Source organism: Chiloscyllium punctatum, chromosome 3 (assembly GCF_047496795.1).
Source record: "Chiloscyllium punctatum isolate Juve2018m chromosome 3, sChiPun1.3, whole genome shotgun sequence".
Lineage (NCBI taxonomy): Eukaryota > Metazoa > Chordata > Chondrichthyes > Orectolobiformes > Hemiscylliidae > Chiloscyllium > Chiloscyllium punctatum.
This window is the reverse complement of record NC_092741.1, coordinates 14180292-14198157: the sequence shown is the minus strand read 5'-3', so window position 1 is coordinate 14198157 and position 17866 is coordinate 14180292. Positions and strand designations below refer to the sequence as shown.

Genomic DNA, 17866 nt, shown 5'->3' with positions numbered 1-17866 from the left:
TTTTGACCGTTAGATTTGATGGATTGCTTCTAGCCATGTGTTCAAGAACACAATTTGACTATCAGGGACCAATCACAAAGAAATTGAGACATACTCTCAAAGAGGTAGAACTTAGACCATAAGATACAGGAGCAGAAATTAGGCCATTCGGCCCATCGAGTCTACTCCACCATTCAATCATGGCTGATAAGCTTCTCAAACACATTCACCTGCTTTATCCCCTTAACTCTTGATCTCATTGACAATTAAGAACCTATCTTATCTCCGGCTTAAATCTACTCCATGACCTAGACTCCACAGCCTTCTGTGGCAGTGAATTCCATAGATTCATCGCTGTCTGGCTGAAGAAGTTTCTCCTTATCTCCATTCTGAAAGGTCTTCCCTTTACTCTAAGATTGTCCCTGCAGGTCCTAGTCTTTCCTATAAGTGGAAACATTTTCCCAACATTCACTCTGACCAGGCCATTCAGTATTCTGTCTGTTTCAATTAGATCACCTCTCATTCTTTGAAGTTCCATCGAGTATAGTCCCAGAGTCAAAGAGTCATAGAGGTGTACAACTTGAAAACGGACCCTTTAGTCCAACTCATCCACGCCGACCAGATATCCCAATCTAAACTAGTCCCATTTGCCAGCACTTGGCCCGTATCCCTCTAAATTGTTACATAGAACATAGAACATTATAGCGCTGTACAGGCCCTTCGGCCCTCGATGTTGTGCCGACCTGTCATACCAATCTGAAGCCGGTCTAACCTACACTATTCCATGTACATCCATATGTCTGTCCAATGACGACTTAAATGTACATAAAGTTGGCGAATCTACTACCGTTGCAGGCAAAGCATTCCATACCCTTACTGCTCTCTGAGTAAAGAAACTACCTCTGACATCTGTCCTATATCTATCACCCCTCACTTTAAAGCTATGCCCCCTCGTGCTCGCCGTCACCATAATTAGAAAAAGGCTCTCCCTGTCCACCCTATCTAACCCTCTGATTATCTTATATGTCTCTATTAAGTCACCTCTCAATCTTCTCTTTAATGAAAACAGCCTCAAGTCCCTCAGCCTTTCCTCGTAAGACCTTCCCTCCATACCAGGCAACATCCTAGTAAATCTCCTCTGCACCCTTTCCAAAGCTTCCACATCCTCCTTATAATGCGGTGACCAGAACTGTACACAATACTCCAAGTGTAGCCGCACCAGAGATTTGTACAGCTGTAGTATAACCTCATGGTTCCGGAACTCGATCCCTCTATTAATAAAAGCTAAAACACTGTATGCCTTCTTAACAACCCTGTCAACCTGGGTGGCAACTTTCAAGGATCTGTGTACCTGGACACCGAGATCTCTCTGCTCATCTACACTACCAAGAACCTTACCATTAGCCCAGTACTTTGCATTCCGGTTACTCCGACCAAAGTGAATCACCTCACATTTGTCCGCATTAAACTCCATTTGCCACCTCTCAGCCCAGCTCTGCAGCTGGAATTCAATGTCGGTAAGTGTGAAGTGATTCACTTTGGTATGAGTAACAAAAAGATGGGGTACTGGGCTAATGGTCGGATACTTGGTAGTGTGGATGAGCAGAGGGATCTTGGTGTCCATGTACACAGATCTCTGAAAGTTGCCACCCAGGTAAATAGTGCGGTGAAGAAGGCATGTGGCGTACTGGCTTTTATTGGTAGAGGAATTGAATTCCGGAGTCCTGAGGTCATGTTGCAGTTGTATAAGACTCTGGTGCGGCCGCATCTGGAGTATTGTGTGCAGTTTTGGTCGCCATACTATAGGAAGGATGTCGAGGCACTGGAACGGGTGCAGAGGAGGTTTACCAGGATGTTGCCTGGTATGGTAGGAAAATCCTATGAGGAAAGGCTGAGGCACTTGGGGCTGTTTTCATTGGAGAAAAGAAGGTTTAGGGGTGACTTGATAGAGGTGTACAAGATGATTAGGGGTTTAGATAGGGTTGACCATGAGGACCTTTTTCCGCATATGGAGTCAGCTATTACGAGAGGGCATAGCTTTAAATTAAGGGGTGGTAGGTATAGGACTGATGTTAGGGGTAGATTCTTTACTCAGCGAGTCATAAGTTCATGGAATGCCCTGCCAGTAACAGTGGTGGACTCTCCCTCTTTATGGACATTTAAACGGGCATTGGATAGGCATATGGAGGATAGTGGGCTAGTGTAGGTTAGGTGGGCTTGGATCGGCACAACATCGAGGGCCAAAGGACCTGCACTGCACTGTATTTTTCTATGTGCTATGTTCTATTCAGCCTCTCCCTATTGCTCAAATCCTCCAACCGTGGCAACATCCTTGTAAATCTTTTCTGAATGCTTTCAAGTTTCACAACATTCTTCCGATACGAAGGAGGCCAGAATTGCACATAATATTCCAAAAGTGGCCAAACCAACGTCCTGTACAGCTGCAACTTGACCTCCCAATTCTTATCCTCAATACTCTGGCCAATAAAGGAAAACATACCATAAGCCGTCCTCAAATATCCCTCATATGTTAAGCTTTTCATTCCTGGAACCATTCTTGTCATCATCCTCTGAACACGCTCTCGGGCCAGTACATCCTTCCTGAGATATGGGGCCCAAAACTGCACAGAATACTCCACATATAGTCTGACCAGAACTTTAAAGAGCCTCAGAAGTACATTCCTACTTTTATATTCAAGTCCTCTCAAAATAAATGTCATCATTGCATTTTCCTTCCAAATTACTGACTCAACCTGCAAGTTTATCTTGAAAGAATCCTGGAGTGGAGCTCCCAAGTCTCTTTGCACTTCAGATTTCTGAATTTTCTCCCCATTTGGAAATAATCCATGCTTCTATTCTTCCTACTAAAGTGTATGACCTCACACTTTCCCACAATGTACTCCATTTGCCACTTCTTTGCCCACTCTCCTAACCTGTCCAAATCCTTCTGCAGGAGAGAGTCAAAAAAGAATGGCACTAGAAAAGCATAGCAGGTCAGGCAGCATCCAAGGAGCAGAGAGTCAATGATCCAGGCATAAGTCATTTATTAGGAACATGGAGGGGAGAAGGGGGCTGAGAGATAAATAGGAGGGTGGGGTTGGGGGGAAGGTTGCTAGGAAGGTGATAGGTAGATACAGTTGGGGGATGATAGTGTTAGGTTGGAGCGGAGGGTGGAACGGATAGGTAGGGAGGAAGATGGACAGGTCAGACAGTTCAAGAGGATGGTGCCAAGTTGGAGGGTTAGGTCTGGGATGAGGTGAGGGGAGGGGAGATGAGGAACCTGGTGAAGTTGACATTGAAGTCGTGGGGTTGGAGGCTCTCAAGGCAGAAGATGAGGCGCTCTTCCTCCAGGTGTTGGATGGCGAGGATTTAGTGGTGGATGAAGCCCAGGACTTGCATGTCCTTGGCAGAGTGGGAGGGGGAGTTGAAGTGCAGGAGGGCGATTTGAAGTGTTTGGCCACAGGGTGGTGGGGTTGTTTGGTGCGGCTGTCCCAGAGATGTTCCCTGAAATGTTCCGCAAGTTGGTGTCTGTCTCCCGAATGTAGAAGAGACCACAACGAGAGCAATGGACACAGTGGATAAGGTCTGTGGATGTGCAGGAAATTCTCTGCTAGATGTGAAAGGATCCTTTGGGGCCTCGGACAGAGGTGAGGGGGGAAGTGTAGGCGCAGAGTTTACACCTCTTGCGGTGGCAAGGAGATGGATCTGGAATGGAGAGTGGGTTGGTAGGGGTGTGAAACTAAAGAGGGAGTCATGGAGGGAATAGTCTCTGCAGAATGCAGATAAGGGTGAGGAAGGAACAATAACCATATCTCTTGTAGTAGGGTCTGACTGCAGGTGGCAGAAATGGCTGAGGATAATGTGTTGAATCCAGAGATTAGTGGGGTGGAAGGTGATGAACACGGTGGGGGTGCAGGGGTTCTATCCTTGATGAAGTTAGAGGGGTTGGATTCAATGGCCGAGGTGTGGGAAGTGGAGGAGATGTGCTGGACGGCATTGTTGACCATGTAGGAGGGGAAATTGCGTTACCTGAAATCAGAGGCCATCTGGAATATCCTAGAGTGGAATTGCTCCTCCAGGAAGCAGATATGGTGGAGGTGGAGGAATTGGGAATAGGGGATCATGTTTTCACAAAGGTTGGTGCATGGAGGGAGGGGTTGTAGTCCAGATAGCTGTGGGATTCAGTGGATTTGAAGTAGAGATCCGTTTTGAGTTCGTTGACAGAGATGGACAGGGAGAGGTCCTGGAAGGGGAAGGAGGTGAACTTGAGGTCAGGGTTAAAGGCATTTGTGGAAATGATGAACTGTTCAATCTCCTCATGGGAGCATGAGGGGGCACCGAAACAGTCATCAATGTAGCAGAGAAAAAGGTGGGGAATGGTGCCAGTGTAACTATGGAAGATGGACTATTTCATGTATCTGACGAAGAGGCAGGCATAGTTGGGGCCCATGTGTGTGCCCATGGCTACTCTTTTGGTCTGAAGGGAGAATTTGAAGGAGAGGTTGTTGAAGGTGAGAACGAATTCCATCAATCGAATGAGTGTGCTGGGGAGGGGTACAGGTTAGGTTGGCAAGAGATGAAGAAATGCAGGACTAGGAGGCCTTCATCATGGAACTGGATGTCCATGGTGAAGATGAGCCATTGGGGCGTCATGGAAACGGAAGTCATAGAGGATGTGGAGGGCATGGGTGGTGTCCTAAATGTAAGTGGGTCATTTGTGAACCAAGGGGAACATGATGGTGTCAAGATATGAGGAGATATGTTTGGTGGGGCAGGAGCATGTGGAGACAAATGGTCGACCAGGACAGTCAGGTTTGGGTAAGAGCTAGAACCAGGTGGTGCAGCGTTCTGGGACTCTGAGGTTCTGCAGTCTCCCCTTTTACTCAATGCTACCTGTCCTTTACCTATCTTTGTACCATCTGCAAACTTAGCCAAAATGCCCTCAGTTCCTTCAACTCAATCATTAATGTATAAAGTGAAAAGTTGTGGTCCCGACACTGAGCTTTGCGAACACCATTTGTCACTGGCTGCCACCCTGAGAAGGACCCTTTTATAATGGGTCTCTACTTTCTGCCAAACATCCAAGCTTCTATCCATGCTAGCACTTTGCCTCTGACACCATAGGCTCTTATCTTACTCAGTAGCCTCCTGTGCGGCATCTTGTCAAACCCTTGAATTCCAGGTAGGTAATATCCATTGGCTCTCCTTGGTCTAACCTGCTCATTACTTTCTCAAAGAATTCTAACAGATTTGTCAGGCATGACCTCTCCTTGATGAAACCATGCTGACTTTGTCTTATTTTACCATACACTTCCAAGTATTCAGAAATCACATCCTTCATAATGGACTCCAAAATCTTACCCAGAGCCAAGGTTAGGCTAATTGGTCTGTAATTTTCCATCTTTTGCCTTACTCCCTTACAAACAGGGTGTCATGTTCCAGTCCTCTGGGACCTTCCCTGATTCTAGCAATTCCTGAAAGATCACCACTAATGCCTCCACTACCTTCTCAGCTGTCTCCCTTAGATCTCTGGGGTGTAGTCCATCTGGTTCAGGTGATTTATCCACCTTTAGGCCATTCAGGTTTTCTCGCACCTTCTCCTTGGTGATAGCCACCATACTCAGCTCTGCCCCCTCACTCTCTTGAAATTTTGGGATATTAGTCGTGTCTTCCACCATGAAGACTGACACAAAGTAATTATTCAGTTCCCAGCCATTTTCATGTTTCCCAGTACTATCATTCTAGTGTCATTGTCCAGCAGACCAGTGTCCACTTTTACATCTCTTTTTTATCTCTTTATATCTAAAGGAACTCTTACAGTCTTCCTTTATATTACTGGCTAGCTTACCCTCATATTTAATCTTCTCCCTCCTTATTTCTTTTTTGTTGCCCTCTGTTGGTCTTTGTAACCTTCCCAATCCTCTGGTTTCCTACTGCCCTTCACCAAATTAGATGCTTTCTCTTTTGCCTTTGTGCTATCCCTGACTTCCCTCGTCAGCCATGGTTGCCCCATCCTCCCGGTACCACACTTCTTTTTCCGCAAAATGAATCTCTGCTGTGTCTCCTGAATTACTCCCAGAAACTCCTGCCATTGTTGTTCCACTATCTTTCCTGCTAGGCTCCTTTTCCAGTCAATTCTACCCAGCTCCTCCTTCATGCCTCTGTCGGTGCTTTTATTCAGCTGTAATACCATTACATCTGATCCCAGCTTCTCCCTCTCAAACTGCAAGTAAATTCAATCATATTCAATTAACTTCTAGTTAAAAAGAAAACCAAATTAAAAACAAACACTGACGGGAGAGAAACAGAGGACAACATGAAGATGTTTCCTGGCTCTTTTTATAAAGTATTCATATAAATTGTCAAAAGTGGGTGGAACGCGAGATGCTTCTTTCTTCATTGGTGCAATCAGCGATTGAGTAATCTCATCGAGTTCATCCCGAGCAAATAAGTTAGACACCTGTTCAAAAAAATCAGACAACAACTTAATTGTGCAGTATTTCAAATTGTTCATTATTTTTGGCACAGATTTACAATTCCTGACACAGTTATTTTGCCACAATTAATCAAACACTGTGTTGTATGAAGTCATCAATACAGTGGATGTACATGGATTGAGTAAGTGTCTGGGCTTAGAGTGTAATATCCAGCAGATGAAAAAAATTGGTAGAGTATAAATATACTGTGTTCTGGGTATTGAGTTTTGAGGCAAGTGTTGAAATATGTAATATGTACCTCTCCTGAAGAAAGTACATTGTTGAGATATTCAAGAAAGGACTCTTCCTTGATTTCATTATCGGTGAATATGAAAGTGATTCCCTTGCCTTCTGCCCCAGCTGTTCTGTACAATATCTTCAAGTCATCCATTAGATTGCCAACGTTGTACGCTCTGAAATAAATAATAAAATTATGGATATTATAATGAATCCAAAAACTTACAGAAATTTGAACATAGGAAAATACATAAAGTCACCTTCTCAAAGTTAAATTTTCATTAACAAATATACAACTAATACAATTTTTTTGATACCTTGTTAAAGTTATCTGAAATATTTTATATCCAGCAATATAGGATGCAAGTTTTGTAAAGCTTTGTTTTCCAGAACCACCAACGCCTACCAGCAAAGCATTTCCACAATCTGTACGGATTATACGCGATATCTGCAAAATATGGTGGAATTTTACTTCAAAGAAAAAAATTGAACTGATCAAGGTTCATTATTCATTCTTCAAAGTAACAGCTTAACAACAAAAAAAATGACATACTTAATGCTAGGTTAATTTTGTTAAGATTGTCCTGTCATTGCATGCATACAAAGCTGAAAATTCTGAGGGCTGTTGTGTTAATAACTCGATAGTTCATAATTATATCAAAAAGATTACAACACAAATGGAGGCCATTACATCCATTGTATCTGTGCTGACTCACCTCAGAGTACAATGACATTCTGATCAGATGGGTCAATGGGCTGAGGAGTGGCAGGTGGAGTTTAATTTAGATAAATGTGAGGTGCTGCACTTTGAAAAGGCAAATCAGGGCAGGACTTATACACTTAATGGTAAGGTCCTGGGGAATGTTGCTGAACAAAGAGACCTTGGAGTGCAGGTTCATAGTTCCTTGAAAGTAGAGTCGCCCAGGTAGGTACGATAGTGAAGATGACGTTTGGTATGCTTTCCTTTATTAGACAGTGCATTGAGTATTGGAGTTGGAAGGTCATGTTGTGGCTGTACAGGGCATTGTTTAGGCCACTTTTGGAATGTTGTGTGCAATTCTGGTCTCTCTCCTATTGGAAGGATGTTGTGAAACTTGAAAGGGTTCAGAAAAGATTTACAAGGATGTTGCCAGGGTTGAGGGATTTGAGCTACAGGGAGAGATTGAATAGGCTGGGACTGTTTTCCCTGGAGCATCGGATGCTGAGGGGTGACGTTACAGAGGTTTATAAAATCATGACGGGCATGGATAGAGTAAATAGATAAGGGATTTTCCCTGGATGGGTGAGTCTAGAACTAGAGGATATAGATTTAAGATGAGCGGGCAAAATATTAAAAGGTATCTAAGGGGCAACTTTTCACACAGAGGATAGTGCATGTATGTAATGAGCTGCTAGAGGAAATGGTGGAGACTGGTATGATTGCAACATTTAAACGGCATCTGGATGGGTATATTAATACGTGAGGACAAAGGGACCTCTGCCTTTATTACATTCATGGGGGGATTCAGAGCAGTGGAACAGGGAATGGAGCCGGTGCAGTGGATAGCTGTTTTGATGACAGAAGGATGTGGGTCAATTGTTGGCAAACGGAACTAGATTAATGGACAAATTGGACCAGAGGGTCTGTTTTCATGCCGTACATCTCTACGGCTCTGAATTTGGGAGAATAACTTGAAGTCAGCTGAGCGGCACGGTGGCACATTGGTTAGCACTGCTGCTGCCTCACAGCGCCAGAGACCTGGGTTCAATTCCTGCCTCAGGTAACTGACTGTGTGGAGTTTGCACATTCACCCTGTGTCTGCGTAGGTTTCCTCTGGATGCTCCAGTTTCCTCCCACAGTCCAAAAATGTGCAGGTTAGGTGAATTGGCCATGCTAAATTGTCCATAGTGTTAGGTAAAGTGGTAAATGTAGGGGAATGGGTCTGGGTGGGTTGCGCTTCGGTGGGTCGGTGTGGACTTGTTGTGCCCGAAGGGCCTGTTTCCACACTGTAAGCAATCTAATCTAATCAGCTCTCCTGTTTTGTTTTCACCAAAACCTCCAAAATAATTTTTGTTTTGAAAATAATGACTGAATCTCTCTTGTCTACACCTTCAAAGTGCATTTCTGATCCTAACTGTTCACCGCATAAGATATGTTTTTTCACACATCATCCCTGAACCTTTGTGAATCACCTTAAATCAATTCCTCCACTCCTTGGCCACGAATGTGAACAGTTCTCCCCATTCAATTGGTCTAGGCCTCTCATTATTTTTGAAACTGAAGTTCTTTAGTCACATTACCATCATTGCAAAACTTCACTAAAGCCTCTCCAATGTCTTCATATGCTACTGAAAGTATGGCCAAAAGAATTGGACAGAATATTTTAGTTGCAGTCAAACTGTATTTGGTTATGAGGTAGTAGATTCATTCACCAAGCTGGTGTGGCTTTCTGCTGATCTTTCATCGCCTCATTAGGTGACATCGTTTATGCGTCTTCGAAAAAGTGTTGGTGGTCTGTCCCTCCGGATATTTATGTGTCTCTGCTTTGTGATTGTGAGGAAACAGAACCGGAAGTACTGAAAAACAGAGAAATATAAATACCAGGCGGGACAGACCACCAACACTTTTTCGAAGATGCATTGACTATATCGCCTCATGAGGCAGCGAAACATCTACAAACAAACACACAAATCTACAACCTTATCCACAACTTGAGCTACAAATCTTTTCAAAAACTGTGTTTGGTTATGTCAAGTTAGATTCAGGTTTACTATCTTTTTTTTTAATAGTCTGTGTCTTTATCTATAAAATCCAGAATCGCCTGTTTTATAAACTATTTTCTCAACCTAGACTGCCAACTTCAATGATTTGTGTCTATAAACCCATAGGTTTAAAAATTGTATCATGTATTTCTATAACCTTTACTCATTCTTCTTATTAACTTCATATTCTTCTGTAGTAAATTTGTCCTGCCATGTTTTTGATTATTCATCACAGGATGCAGGTATTACTGGTTAGGTCAGCATTTATTGTCTATCCCCAGTTGCCCAGAGGGTAGTTAAGCATCAACTACATCACTGTAAGTCTGGAGTGACACGTAGGCCAGACTGGGTAGAATAGCAGATTTCCTTTCCTGAAGGACATTAATGGACCAGATGGGTTTTTCCTGACAATTGACACTGGTTTCATGATCATCATGAGACTCTTAATTCCAGATTGTTATTGAATTCAGATTACCAGCATTTAAATGAATAAAAAGAAATGAGTTTAAAGTTTAAATTCTCACTTTCATAATGTGTGTCATTGCATCCTTGAAGAACACAAGATCAAGAAAACCTGATCGGACTCCTTCATTATGTTGCCTCTGGTAAAACTGTAATTTTTCAGTCAGGAATTCATAGCTTGGGATCTGAAATATATTTATTTGTAACAATTAGAATATCACAAAGAACATAAAGTCAGAGATGTATTGCACAGAAACAGACCCTTCGGTCCAACTCGTCCGCGCCAACCAGATATCCCAACCTAATCTAGTCCCACTTGCCAGCACTTGGCCCATATTCCGTAAAACCCTTCCTATTCACATACCCATCCAGATGCCTTTTAAATGTTGCAATTGTACCAGCCTCCACCACTTCCTCTGGCAGCTCATTCCATACACGTACCACCCTCTGTGCGAAAAGGTTGCCCATTAGGTCTCTTTTATATCTTTCCCTTCTCACCCTAAAACTATACCCTCTAGTTCTGGGCTCAGCCACCCGAGGGAAAAGACTTTGTCTACTTATCCTATTCATGTCCTTCATAATTTTGTAAACCTCTGTAAGGTCACCCCTCAGCCTCTGAAGCTCCAGGAAAAACATCCCCAGCCTGTTCAGCCTCTCCCTATAGCTCAAATCCTCCAACCCTGGCAACATCCTTGTAAATCTTTTCTGAACCCTTTCAAGTTTCACAGCATTTTTCTGATAGGAAGGAGACGAGAACTGCACACAATAAAAGTGGCCTAACTAATATCCTGTACATCCGCAACATGACCTTCCAACTTCTATACTCAATACACCGACCAATAAAAGCATACCAAATGTTTTCTTCACTATCTTGTCCACCTGTGACTCTACTTTCTAGGAGCTATGAACCTGCACTCCAAGGTCTCTTTGTTCAGCAACACTCCCTAGGACCTTACCATGAAGCGTATAAGTCCTGCAAAAGTTCGCTTTCCCAAAATTCAGCACCTCGCATTTATCTAAATTACACTCCATCTGGTTCTCCTCAGCACATTCACCCATCTGATCAAGATCCAGTTGTAATCTGAGGTAACCTTCTTCGCTGTCAACTACACCTCCAATTTTTGTGTCATCTGCAAACTTGCTAACTATACCTCTTATGCTTGCATCCAAATCTTTTATGTAAGTAACAAAAAGTAGAGGGCCCAGCACCAATCCTTGTGGCACTCCACTAGTCACAGGCCTCCAGTCTGAAAAAGAACCCACCACCACCACCCCCTGTCTTCTAGCTTTAAGCCAGGTCTGTATCCAAATGGCTTGTTATCCCTGTATTCCATGAGATCTAACCTTGCTAACCAGTCTCCCATGGAGAAACTTGTTGAACGCTTTACTGAAGTCCATATAGGTCACATTGACCACTCTGCCCTCATCAATCGTTTGTTACTTCTTCAAAATCTCAATCAAGTTTGTGAGACATGATTTCCCATGCATAAAGCCATGTTGGCTATCTCTAACCAGTCCTTGCCTTTCCAAATACATGTACATCCTGTCACTCAGGATTCCCTCCAACAACTTGCCCACCACCGACTTCAAGCTCACCGGTCTATATCTCCCTGGCTTGATCTTATCACCTTTCTTAATTAGTGGCACCATGTTAGCCAATCTTTATTCTTCCAGCACCTCACCTGTGACTATTGATGATACAAATATCTCAGCAAGGGTCCCAGCAATCACTTCCCGAGCTCCCTACAGAGTTCTAGGGTACACCTGATCAGGTCCTGAGGATTTATCGATTTTTAAGTGTTTCAAGACATCCAGCACTTCCTCCTCTGTAATATGGATATTTTTCAAGATGTCACCATCTATTTCTCTACATTCTATATCTTCCATGCTCTTCTCTACAATAAAAACTAATGTAAAATACTCATTGAGTATCTCCTCCATCTTCTGCCACTCCTCACAAAGACCTTGCTGATCTTTGAGGGTCCCTTTTGTTATCGTTTTGCCCTTAACTTGTAAAAACCCTTTGAATTCTCCTTAACCCTATTTGTCAAAGCCCCGAAACATCAATTCTCCTGCTCCTCGGATGCTGCCTGGCTTGCTGTGTTTTTCCAGCACCATATTTTTGAACTCTGGTCTCCAGCATCTGCAGTTCTCACTTTCTCCGACTCAAAGCTATCTCTTGTCTCCTTTTTGCGCTCCTGGTTTCCCTCTTAGGGATAAGATTCACAACCAATGGCACTTATTACATACATAATCCTCAATAACATGTAAACTCTCACTAAAATTCTACATCCGACAAGAAGAGCATATCACTATACTAAGGACCATTTTGCTTCTTCCAATCTACAGAACCAGAAAATAGCATGTAATCCTCTACAAAACACTGCTCCAGGGTAACTTAATACTTATGGCTTATATTTTTAAGTTTAATCAAAGAGCATTTCTCAATAAAACATATAATCAAGAAAGAACCCACTCTACTCACTATTATAGATTTAAAACAGAAGTTATTAATCTAATATAGTAAAGTGTGAAAGTTGTAGTTGTCCCAGTATACCAGAGGCTGCTCTTTAAAAGGAGATGACTGATGGCAGGTTTATTCAGAGAGTGCCATGCCTCAGAAGAATGTTCAGAAATTGACATCCCTTTGCTGAATTATGGCGTGGGATTTGAACCTGTTGCTGATCACTGAACGAGTCGGCCTAGCCCTCACTGACCGAACCGGCCTAACCCTCACTGACCAAGCTGGCCTAGCCCTCACTGACCGAGCCGACCTAGCCCTCACTGACCGAGGTGGCCTAGCCCTCACTGACCGAACCAGCCTAGCCCTCACTGACCGAACCAGCCTAACCCTCACTGACCAAGCTGGCCTAGCCCTCACTGACCGAGCCGACCTAGCCCTCACTGACCGAGGTGGCCTAGCCCTCACTGACCGAACCAGCCTAGCCCTCACTGACCGAACCAGCCTAACCCTCACTGACCAAGCTGGCCTAGCCCTCACTGACCGAGCCAACCTAGCCCTCATTGACCGAGCCGACGTAGCTCTCACTGACCGAGCCAGCTTAGACCTGACTGCCCAAGCCAGCCTAACCCTCATTGACCGAGCCGACCTAGCCCTCAATGAGTGAGCCGACCTAGCCCTCACTGACCGAACCGGCCTGACCCTCACTGACCAAGCTGGCCTAGCCCTCACTGACCAAGCTGGCCTAGCCCTCACTGACCAAGCTGGCCTAGCCCTCACTGACCGAGCCGGCTTAGACCTCACTGATCGAGTCAACGTAGGCCTCACTGACCGAGCCGACCTAGCCCTCACTGACCGAGCCAGCTTAGACCTCACTGACCGAACCAGCTTAGACATCACTGCCCGAGCCAGCCTAGCCCTCACTGACCAAACCAGCTTAGACTTCACTGACTGAGCCAGCCAAACCCTCACTGACCGAGCCGGCCTAGTCCTCACTGACAGAGCCAGTCAGAATTTCATTAAGTGAACTGGCCAAGTCCTCACCAACTAAATTGGCATAGTCCTTGATGGTTGAGTCGTCACTGACGAAGCTGTCCAGCATAGTAGACTTCCTACTTTATGTAAAGAGGTATTTGGCCCATCGAGTCTGCACTGACCCTCCAAACCCATCTGATTGCTGTAACCCTGCATTTCTGATGCTAACTCACTGAGCCTGAACACTAATCGGCAAATTATCATGGCCAATCCACCTAATCAGCATATCTTTGGACTTTGGAGAAACCAGAGCACTTTGTAGAAATCTAGCAAGACACAGGGAGAACATGTAAACTCCACACAGACTGTCACCCAAGGCTGGAATCAAACCAAGGTCACTGGTGCTATGAGGCAGCAGTGCTAATCACTGAGCTCAAGTCCTCACTGACTGAGCTGGTCTTGTCCAAAACCATAAAGTTGAGTAGACCACCAACCCAGCTGGATGGATAAACTACCAATCTCCATGCCATGGATATTTCTGTCTGCGGCAGAATCAGACTGAATGACTTGTGCATAGTCTATTTGGAGATGAAAGTTCTATCTTCACATCCGGTACATCATTGCATTGTCACCTTAATAAATGAGACAAACTTTGCACTGGTGTGGAAATGACTAAAAGCAGTAGACCCCACACTGAACCTTGTCTTGGCATCAATGACATGCTGTGCACCGTCATCAGCAGCAGAAATATATTGAAATGCAAACTGCACACTCAATGCCCATTAAAGCAAATCTTGTTCAGCCAGCAGCTCCTGAGTGAATTAAAAATGTAAACTATGGAACTGTCTCCTTGCCCTGCCTGTGTTACTTTAAAGCAAATGCAAACTTCCAAGAGAGCTTAGACCTGCCTTTCAACATGGCACATGTAAACAAAGGAATTAAGAATGGGTTGAAATGAAAAATACATTTTCAAGGCTGATGGTTGTGAAGCTTTACAAAACGTAATTAGACCTTAACATATAAGAACAAGAGTAGAAGTAAAGCAGACAATGATGTGATGTACCATTTCATAGACTTTTGGGACAACAAATACAAAATCTTCAGGCTCATCGCCAGTTGGCTCTGGAAGGTCACGAAGAAAATCAACAAAGTACGGCTCTTTGTGAAGCTTTTCTGCCAGTTGTTTTCCAATATTATCTTCAACAATACGTGTCACTGCATTTTCAAACCAATATCTGTCCTCTTCGCTTACAAATCTATTAAATCACATAAAAGTCAAGAATCAATTCTTACTAACTTAATTACTAATGAACAGACTGACTGTACAAAGCATGAGACATCGAATTCCATGCTGATAGCTTTATGTGGGAGTGGCTAATTTAGGTAAAATGAACGTCTGTGAGCAGCAGCTTGAAAATTTGCAAGCACACAGAGAGCACCCAAACTGAAACATTTGTATCCTAAGGCTGTATAGTTAGCAGGCCAAGCAGCAAGTTCTTACCAAGACAACAGACTTTTGAATTTAGCCAATCAATTTGAACCAAACACTTTGATCCCAAAAACCTATTAAATTTAAGTCTGATAGTTTTGAAAACTAGGACCAATCCTATTGTAAAAAGTATTGATGTGTCATCACTGGTATAAAAGAAGGGGGCAGTTGGACAAGGACCTCAGAGCAAGCTGCCATCTGTCAGAGCTAATGGCCCTCAGCTCTCGAGAGAGAATCACTGGCTCTCACAGCCTCCTCTATGTCATAGAGAAAGCACTATCTAAATAACAATGGCACCAACAACAGAGAAGGCATTCCTGACAGATGGTTCGATGGAGAAAGCAAAGACCACTCCAGCAGACACATAACCTGGCTGTAATTTTGAGAGAATAAATTTATTTTGTTGAGTGTGACTTATATTTATTGGAACAACATACCATAAGAATCTTGTTTTATTTGGGAATAGTTAATAGTTAGAAGGGATTTATTTGGTTTGTTAATAGTCTAGTTAATTTGTTCACTGTTAGAGGTAGATAAATAAATTGCTACTTGCTGATTTTAAAGTGAGTGTCGGTGATTTTTTTTAACCATTAAGTTACTGAGGAGCCGGTTACACCACTTTGCACACTTTTTTCTGACTATAGGGTGAGGTGTTCCTCTTTGGGGCTTTCAGATTTAGTTTTCAGGGGGAGGTCAACCTCTGCTTTATAACACAAAGCGGTGAGAGTGGCAATTTGGAAGGAGAGAGGTATGAATTAAATTCATCAAAGATCCAAAGCCAGAAAGGGAAACAAGAATGTTACATTTATTAAAAATATATATTTTTTTTAAAAATCTTTCCTCTCTTAAGGATTTTCAGAAAAATCAAACAGGCTTAATTTTTTCAAGTTACCGGAGGATGGAAAACATTGATCACTCTAACTTGTGCATCCTTAGTGCTCAGACCTGGAAGGTTCATGTGGACAACCGACTCAAGGCAATATGTCGTCTGATTAAATGACTGGCTATGAATCTTAAAGATGGAGAATGGGAAATAATTGTGGCTGTAAGAGCTGCTCCTTTGAGGCATTTTCAATGCTGAAGCTGACTTCCTCAAATGCCAACAGCAATTACTGTTTGATAAGCTGTTGCATTGGTTTGGAACTTTGGAGAAAATAAAACTTTAAAAAGGAGGAAGAGAGACAAAGATAGAAACCCGGCTCAAAGGTAGAAGACAGAAGGTGGTGGTGGAGGGTTCTTTTTCAGACTGGAGGCCTGTGACCAGTGGAGGGCCACAAGGATCAACAGTGGGTCCACTACTTTTCATCATTTATAAAAATGGTTTGGATGTGAGCATAAGAGGTATAGTTAGTAAGTTTGCCGATGACACCAAAATTGGAGGTGTAGTAGACAGCGAAGGTTACCTCAGATTACAACTGGATCTTGATCAGATGGGCCAATGGGCTGAGAAGAGGCAGATGGAGCTTAATTTAAATAAATGTGAGGTGCTGCATTTTGGAAAAACAAATCTTAGCAGGACTTATACACTTAATGGTAAGGTCCTAGGGAGTGTTGCTGAACAAAGAGATCTTGGAGTGCAAATTCATAGCTCCTTGACAGTGGAGTCGCAGGTAGATAGGATAGTGAAAAAGGCGTTTGGTATGCTTTCCTTTATTGGTCAGAGTATGGAGTACAGGAGTTGAGAGGTCATGTTACGGGTGTACAGGACATTGGTTAGGCCACTTTTGGAGTATTGTGTGAAATTCTGGTCTCCTTCCTATTGGAAAGATGTGAAACTTGAAAGGATCTAGAAAAGATTTACAAGGAGGTTGCCAGGGTTGGATAATTTGAGCTATAGGGAGAGGTTGAACAGGCTAGGGATGTTTTCCCTGGAGTATCGGAGGCTGAGGGGTGACCTTATAGAGGTTTATAAAATTATGAGGGGCATGCATAGGATGAATAGACAAAGTCTTTTCCCTGGGATGAGACTTTTTCCCTCAGAGGGTGGTACGTGTATGGAATGAGCTGCCAGAGGAAGTGAGTACAATTGTAACATTTAAAAGGCATCTGGATGGGTATATGAACAGGAAGGTTTGTAGGGATATGGGCCAAGTGCCGACAGGTGGGACTAGATTGGGTTGGGATATCTGGTCAGCATGGACAAGTTGAACTGAAGGGTCTGTTTCCATGCTGTACATCTCTATGACTCTATGACACACGGTCAGTGATTCAAATGAGAAAGAAATCTACATTACTGTCTGACACAAGTGAATTTGCACAGCTACTGCCTTTACTGTTTTAGTTCAAGGATCTCTGGACATCAGAGCACATTTAGGAAAAATTAAACAGCGAAAATCACAGCCGATCTTGAGGGAACGTATGTGGGGAACTCACCGCATGGCAGCAGAAAAGTGCATAGCTTTTAAGTGTAACCTTGCTGTTTCTGCAAATCTACAATAGTGAGGAGAGTGGGTTCTTTTTTGATTTTTTTTATTGAGATCTGTCCCTTGATTAAATTTTAAAACTATAAAATATAGGTACTAAGTTAGCCAGGAGCAGTGTTTTCTTAGAGCAGTAAAACGGTGCTATTTTATGGGTCTGTAGATTGTTAAGATGCAGGGATGGCCTTTAGTAGAGTGATGTGCTCTTCTTGTTGGATGTGGGAGATTAGGGAGAGTTGCCATTTTACTGATGATTATGTCTGCAGTAAGTGTGTTTGATTGTGAATCCTATCAGATCACAGATTGGTTAGAGCAGCAGTTAGAGGCAATGAGGAATTTACAGGAGTGGGGGGTGTGATGGATGGCAGTTATAGGAAGGGAGAAAAGCTGCAGACACAGTCAAGTTAACTCCAGGAAAAATAGGAGGGGGTAGGCAGGTAGTCTCCTGTAGCTATTCCCATCTCAAACAAGTATGCTGTTTTGGTATATGTAGGGTGATGGACTCTCAGGGGAACGTAGTGCGAACAACCAAGTTTCTGGTACAGACACTGGCTCAAATGTAATGACGGGTACGTCACATTCCAAGTGATCGATTATGATAGGGGACCCTTTATTCAGAGGCATA

General features: G+C 43.3%; 1 protein-coding gene across 1 annotated transcript in view; it reads right to left on the bottom strand.

The window, feature by feature from the left end:
• LOC140453945 (dynein axonemal heavy chain 8-like) overlaps positions 1–17866 on the bottom strand; it is a 1117430-nt gene that overhangs the window by 234068 nt on the left and 865496 nt on the right. Inside the window, exons 60-64 of the mRNA XM_072548819.1 lie at positions 14396–14588; positions 9959–10081; positions 7010–7140; positions 6715–6868; positions 6275–6439 (exon numbers count right to left, since the gene is read on the bottom strand). Of these exons, the coding sequence (XP_072404920.1) occupies positions 6275–6439; positions 6715–6868; positions 7010–7140; positions 9959–10081; positions 14396–14588 (766 nt within the window). The remainder of the gene's footprint in view (positions 1–6274; positions 6440–6714; positions 6869–7009; positions 7141–9958; positions 10082–14395; positions 14589–17866) is intronic.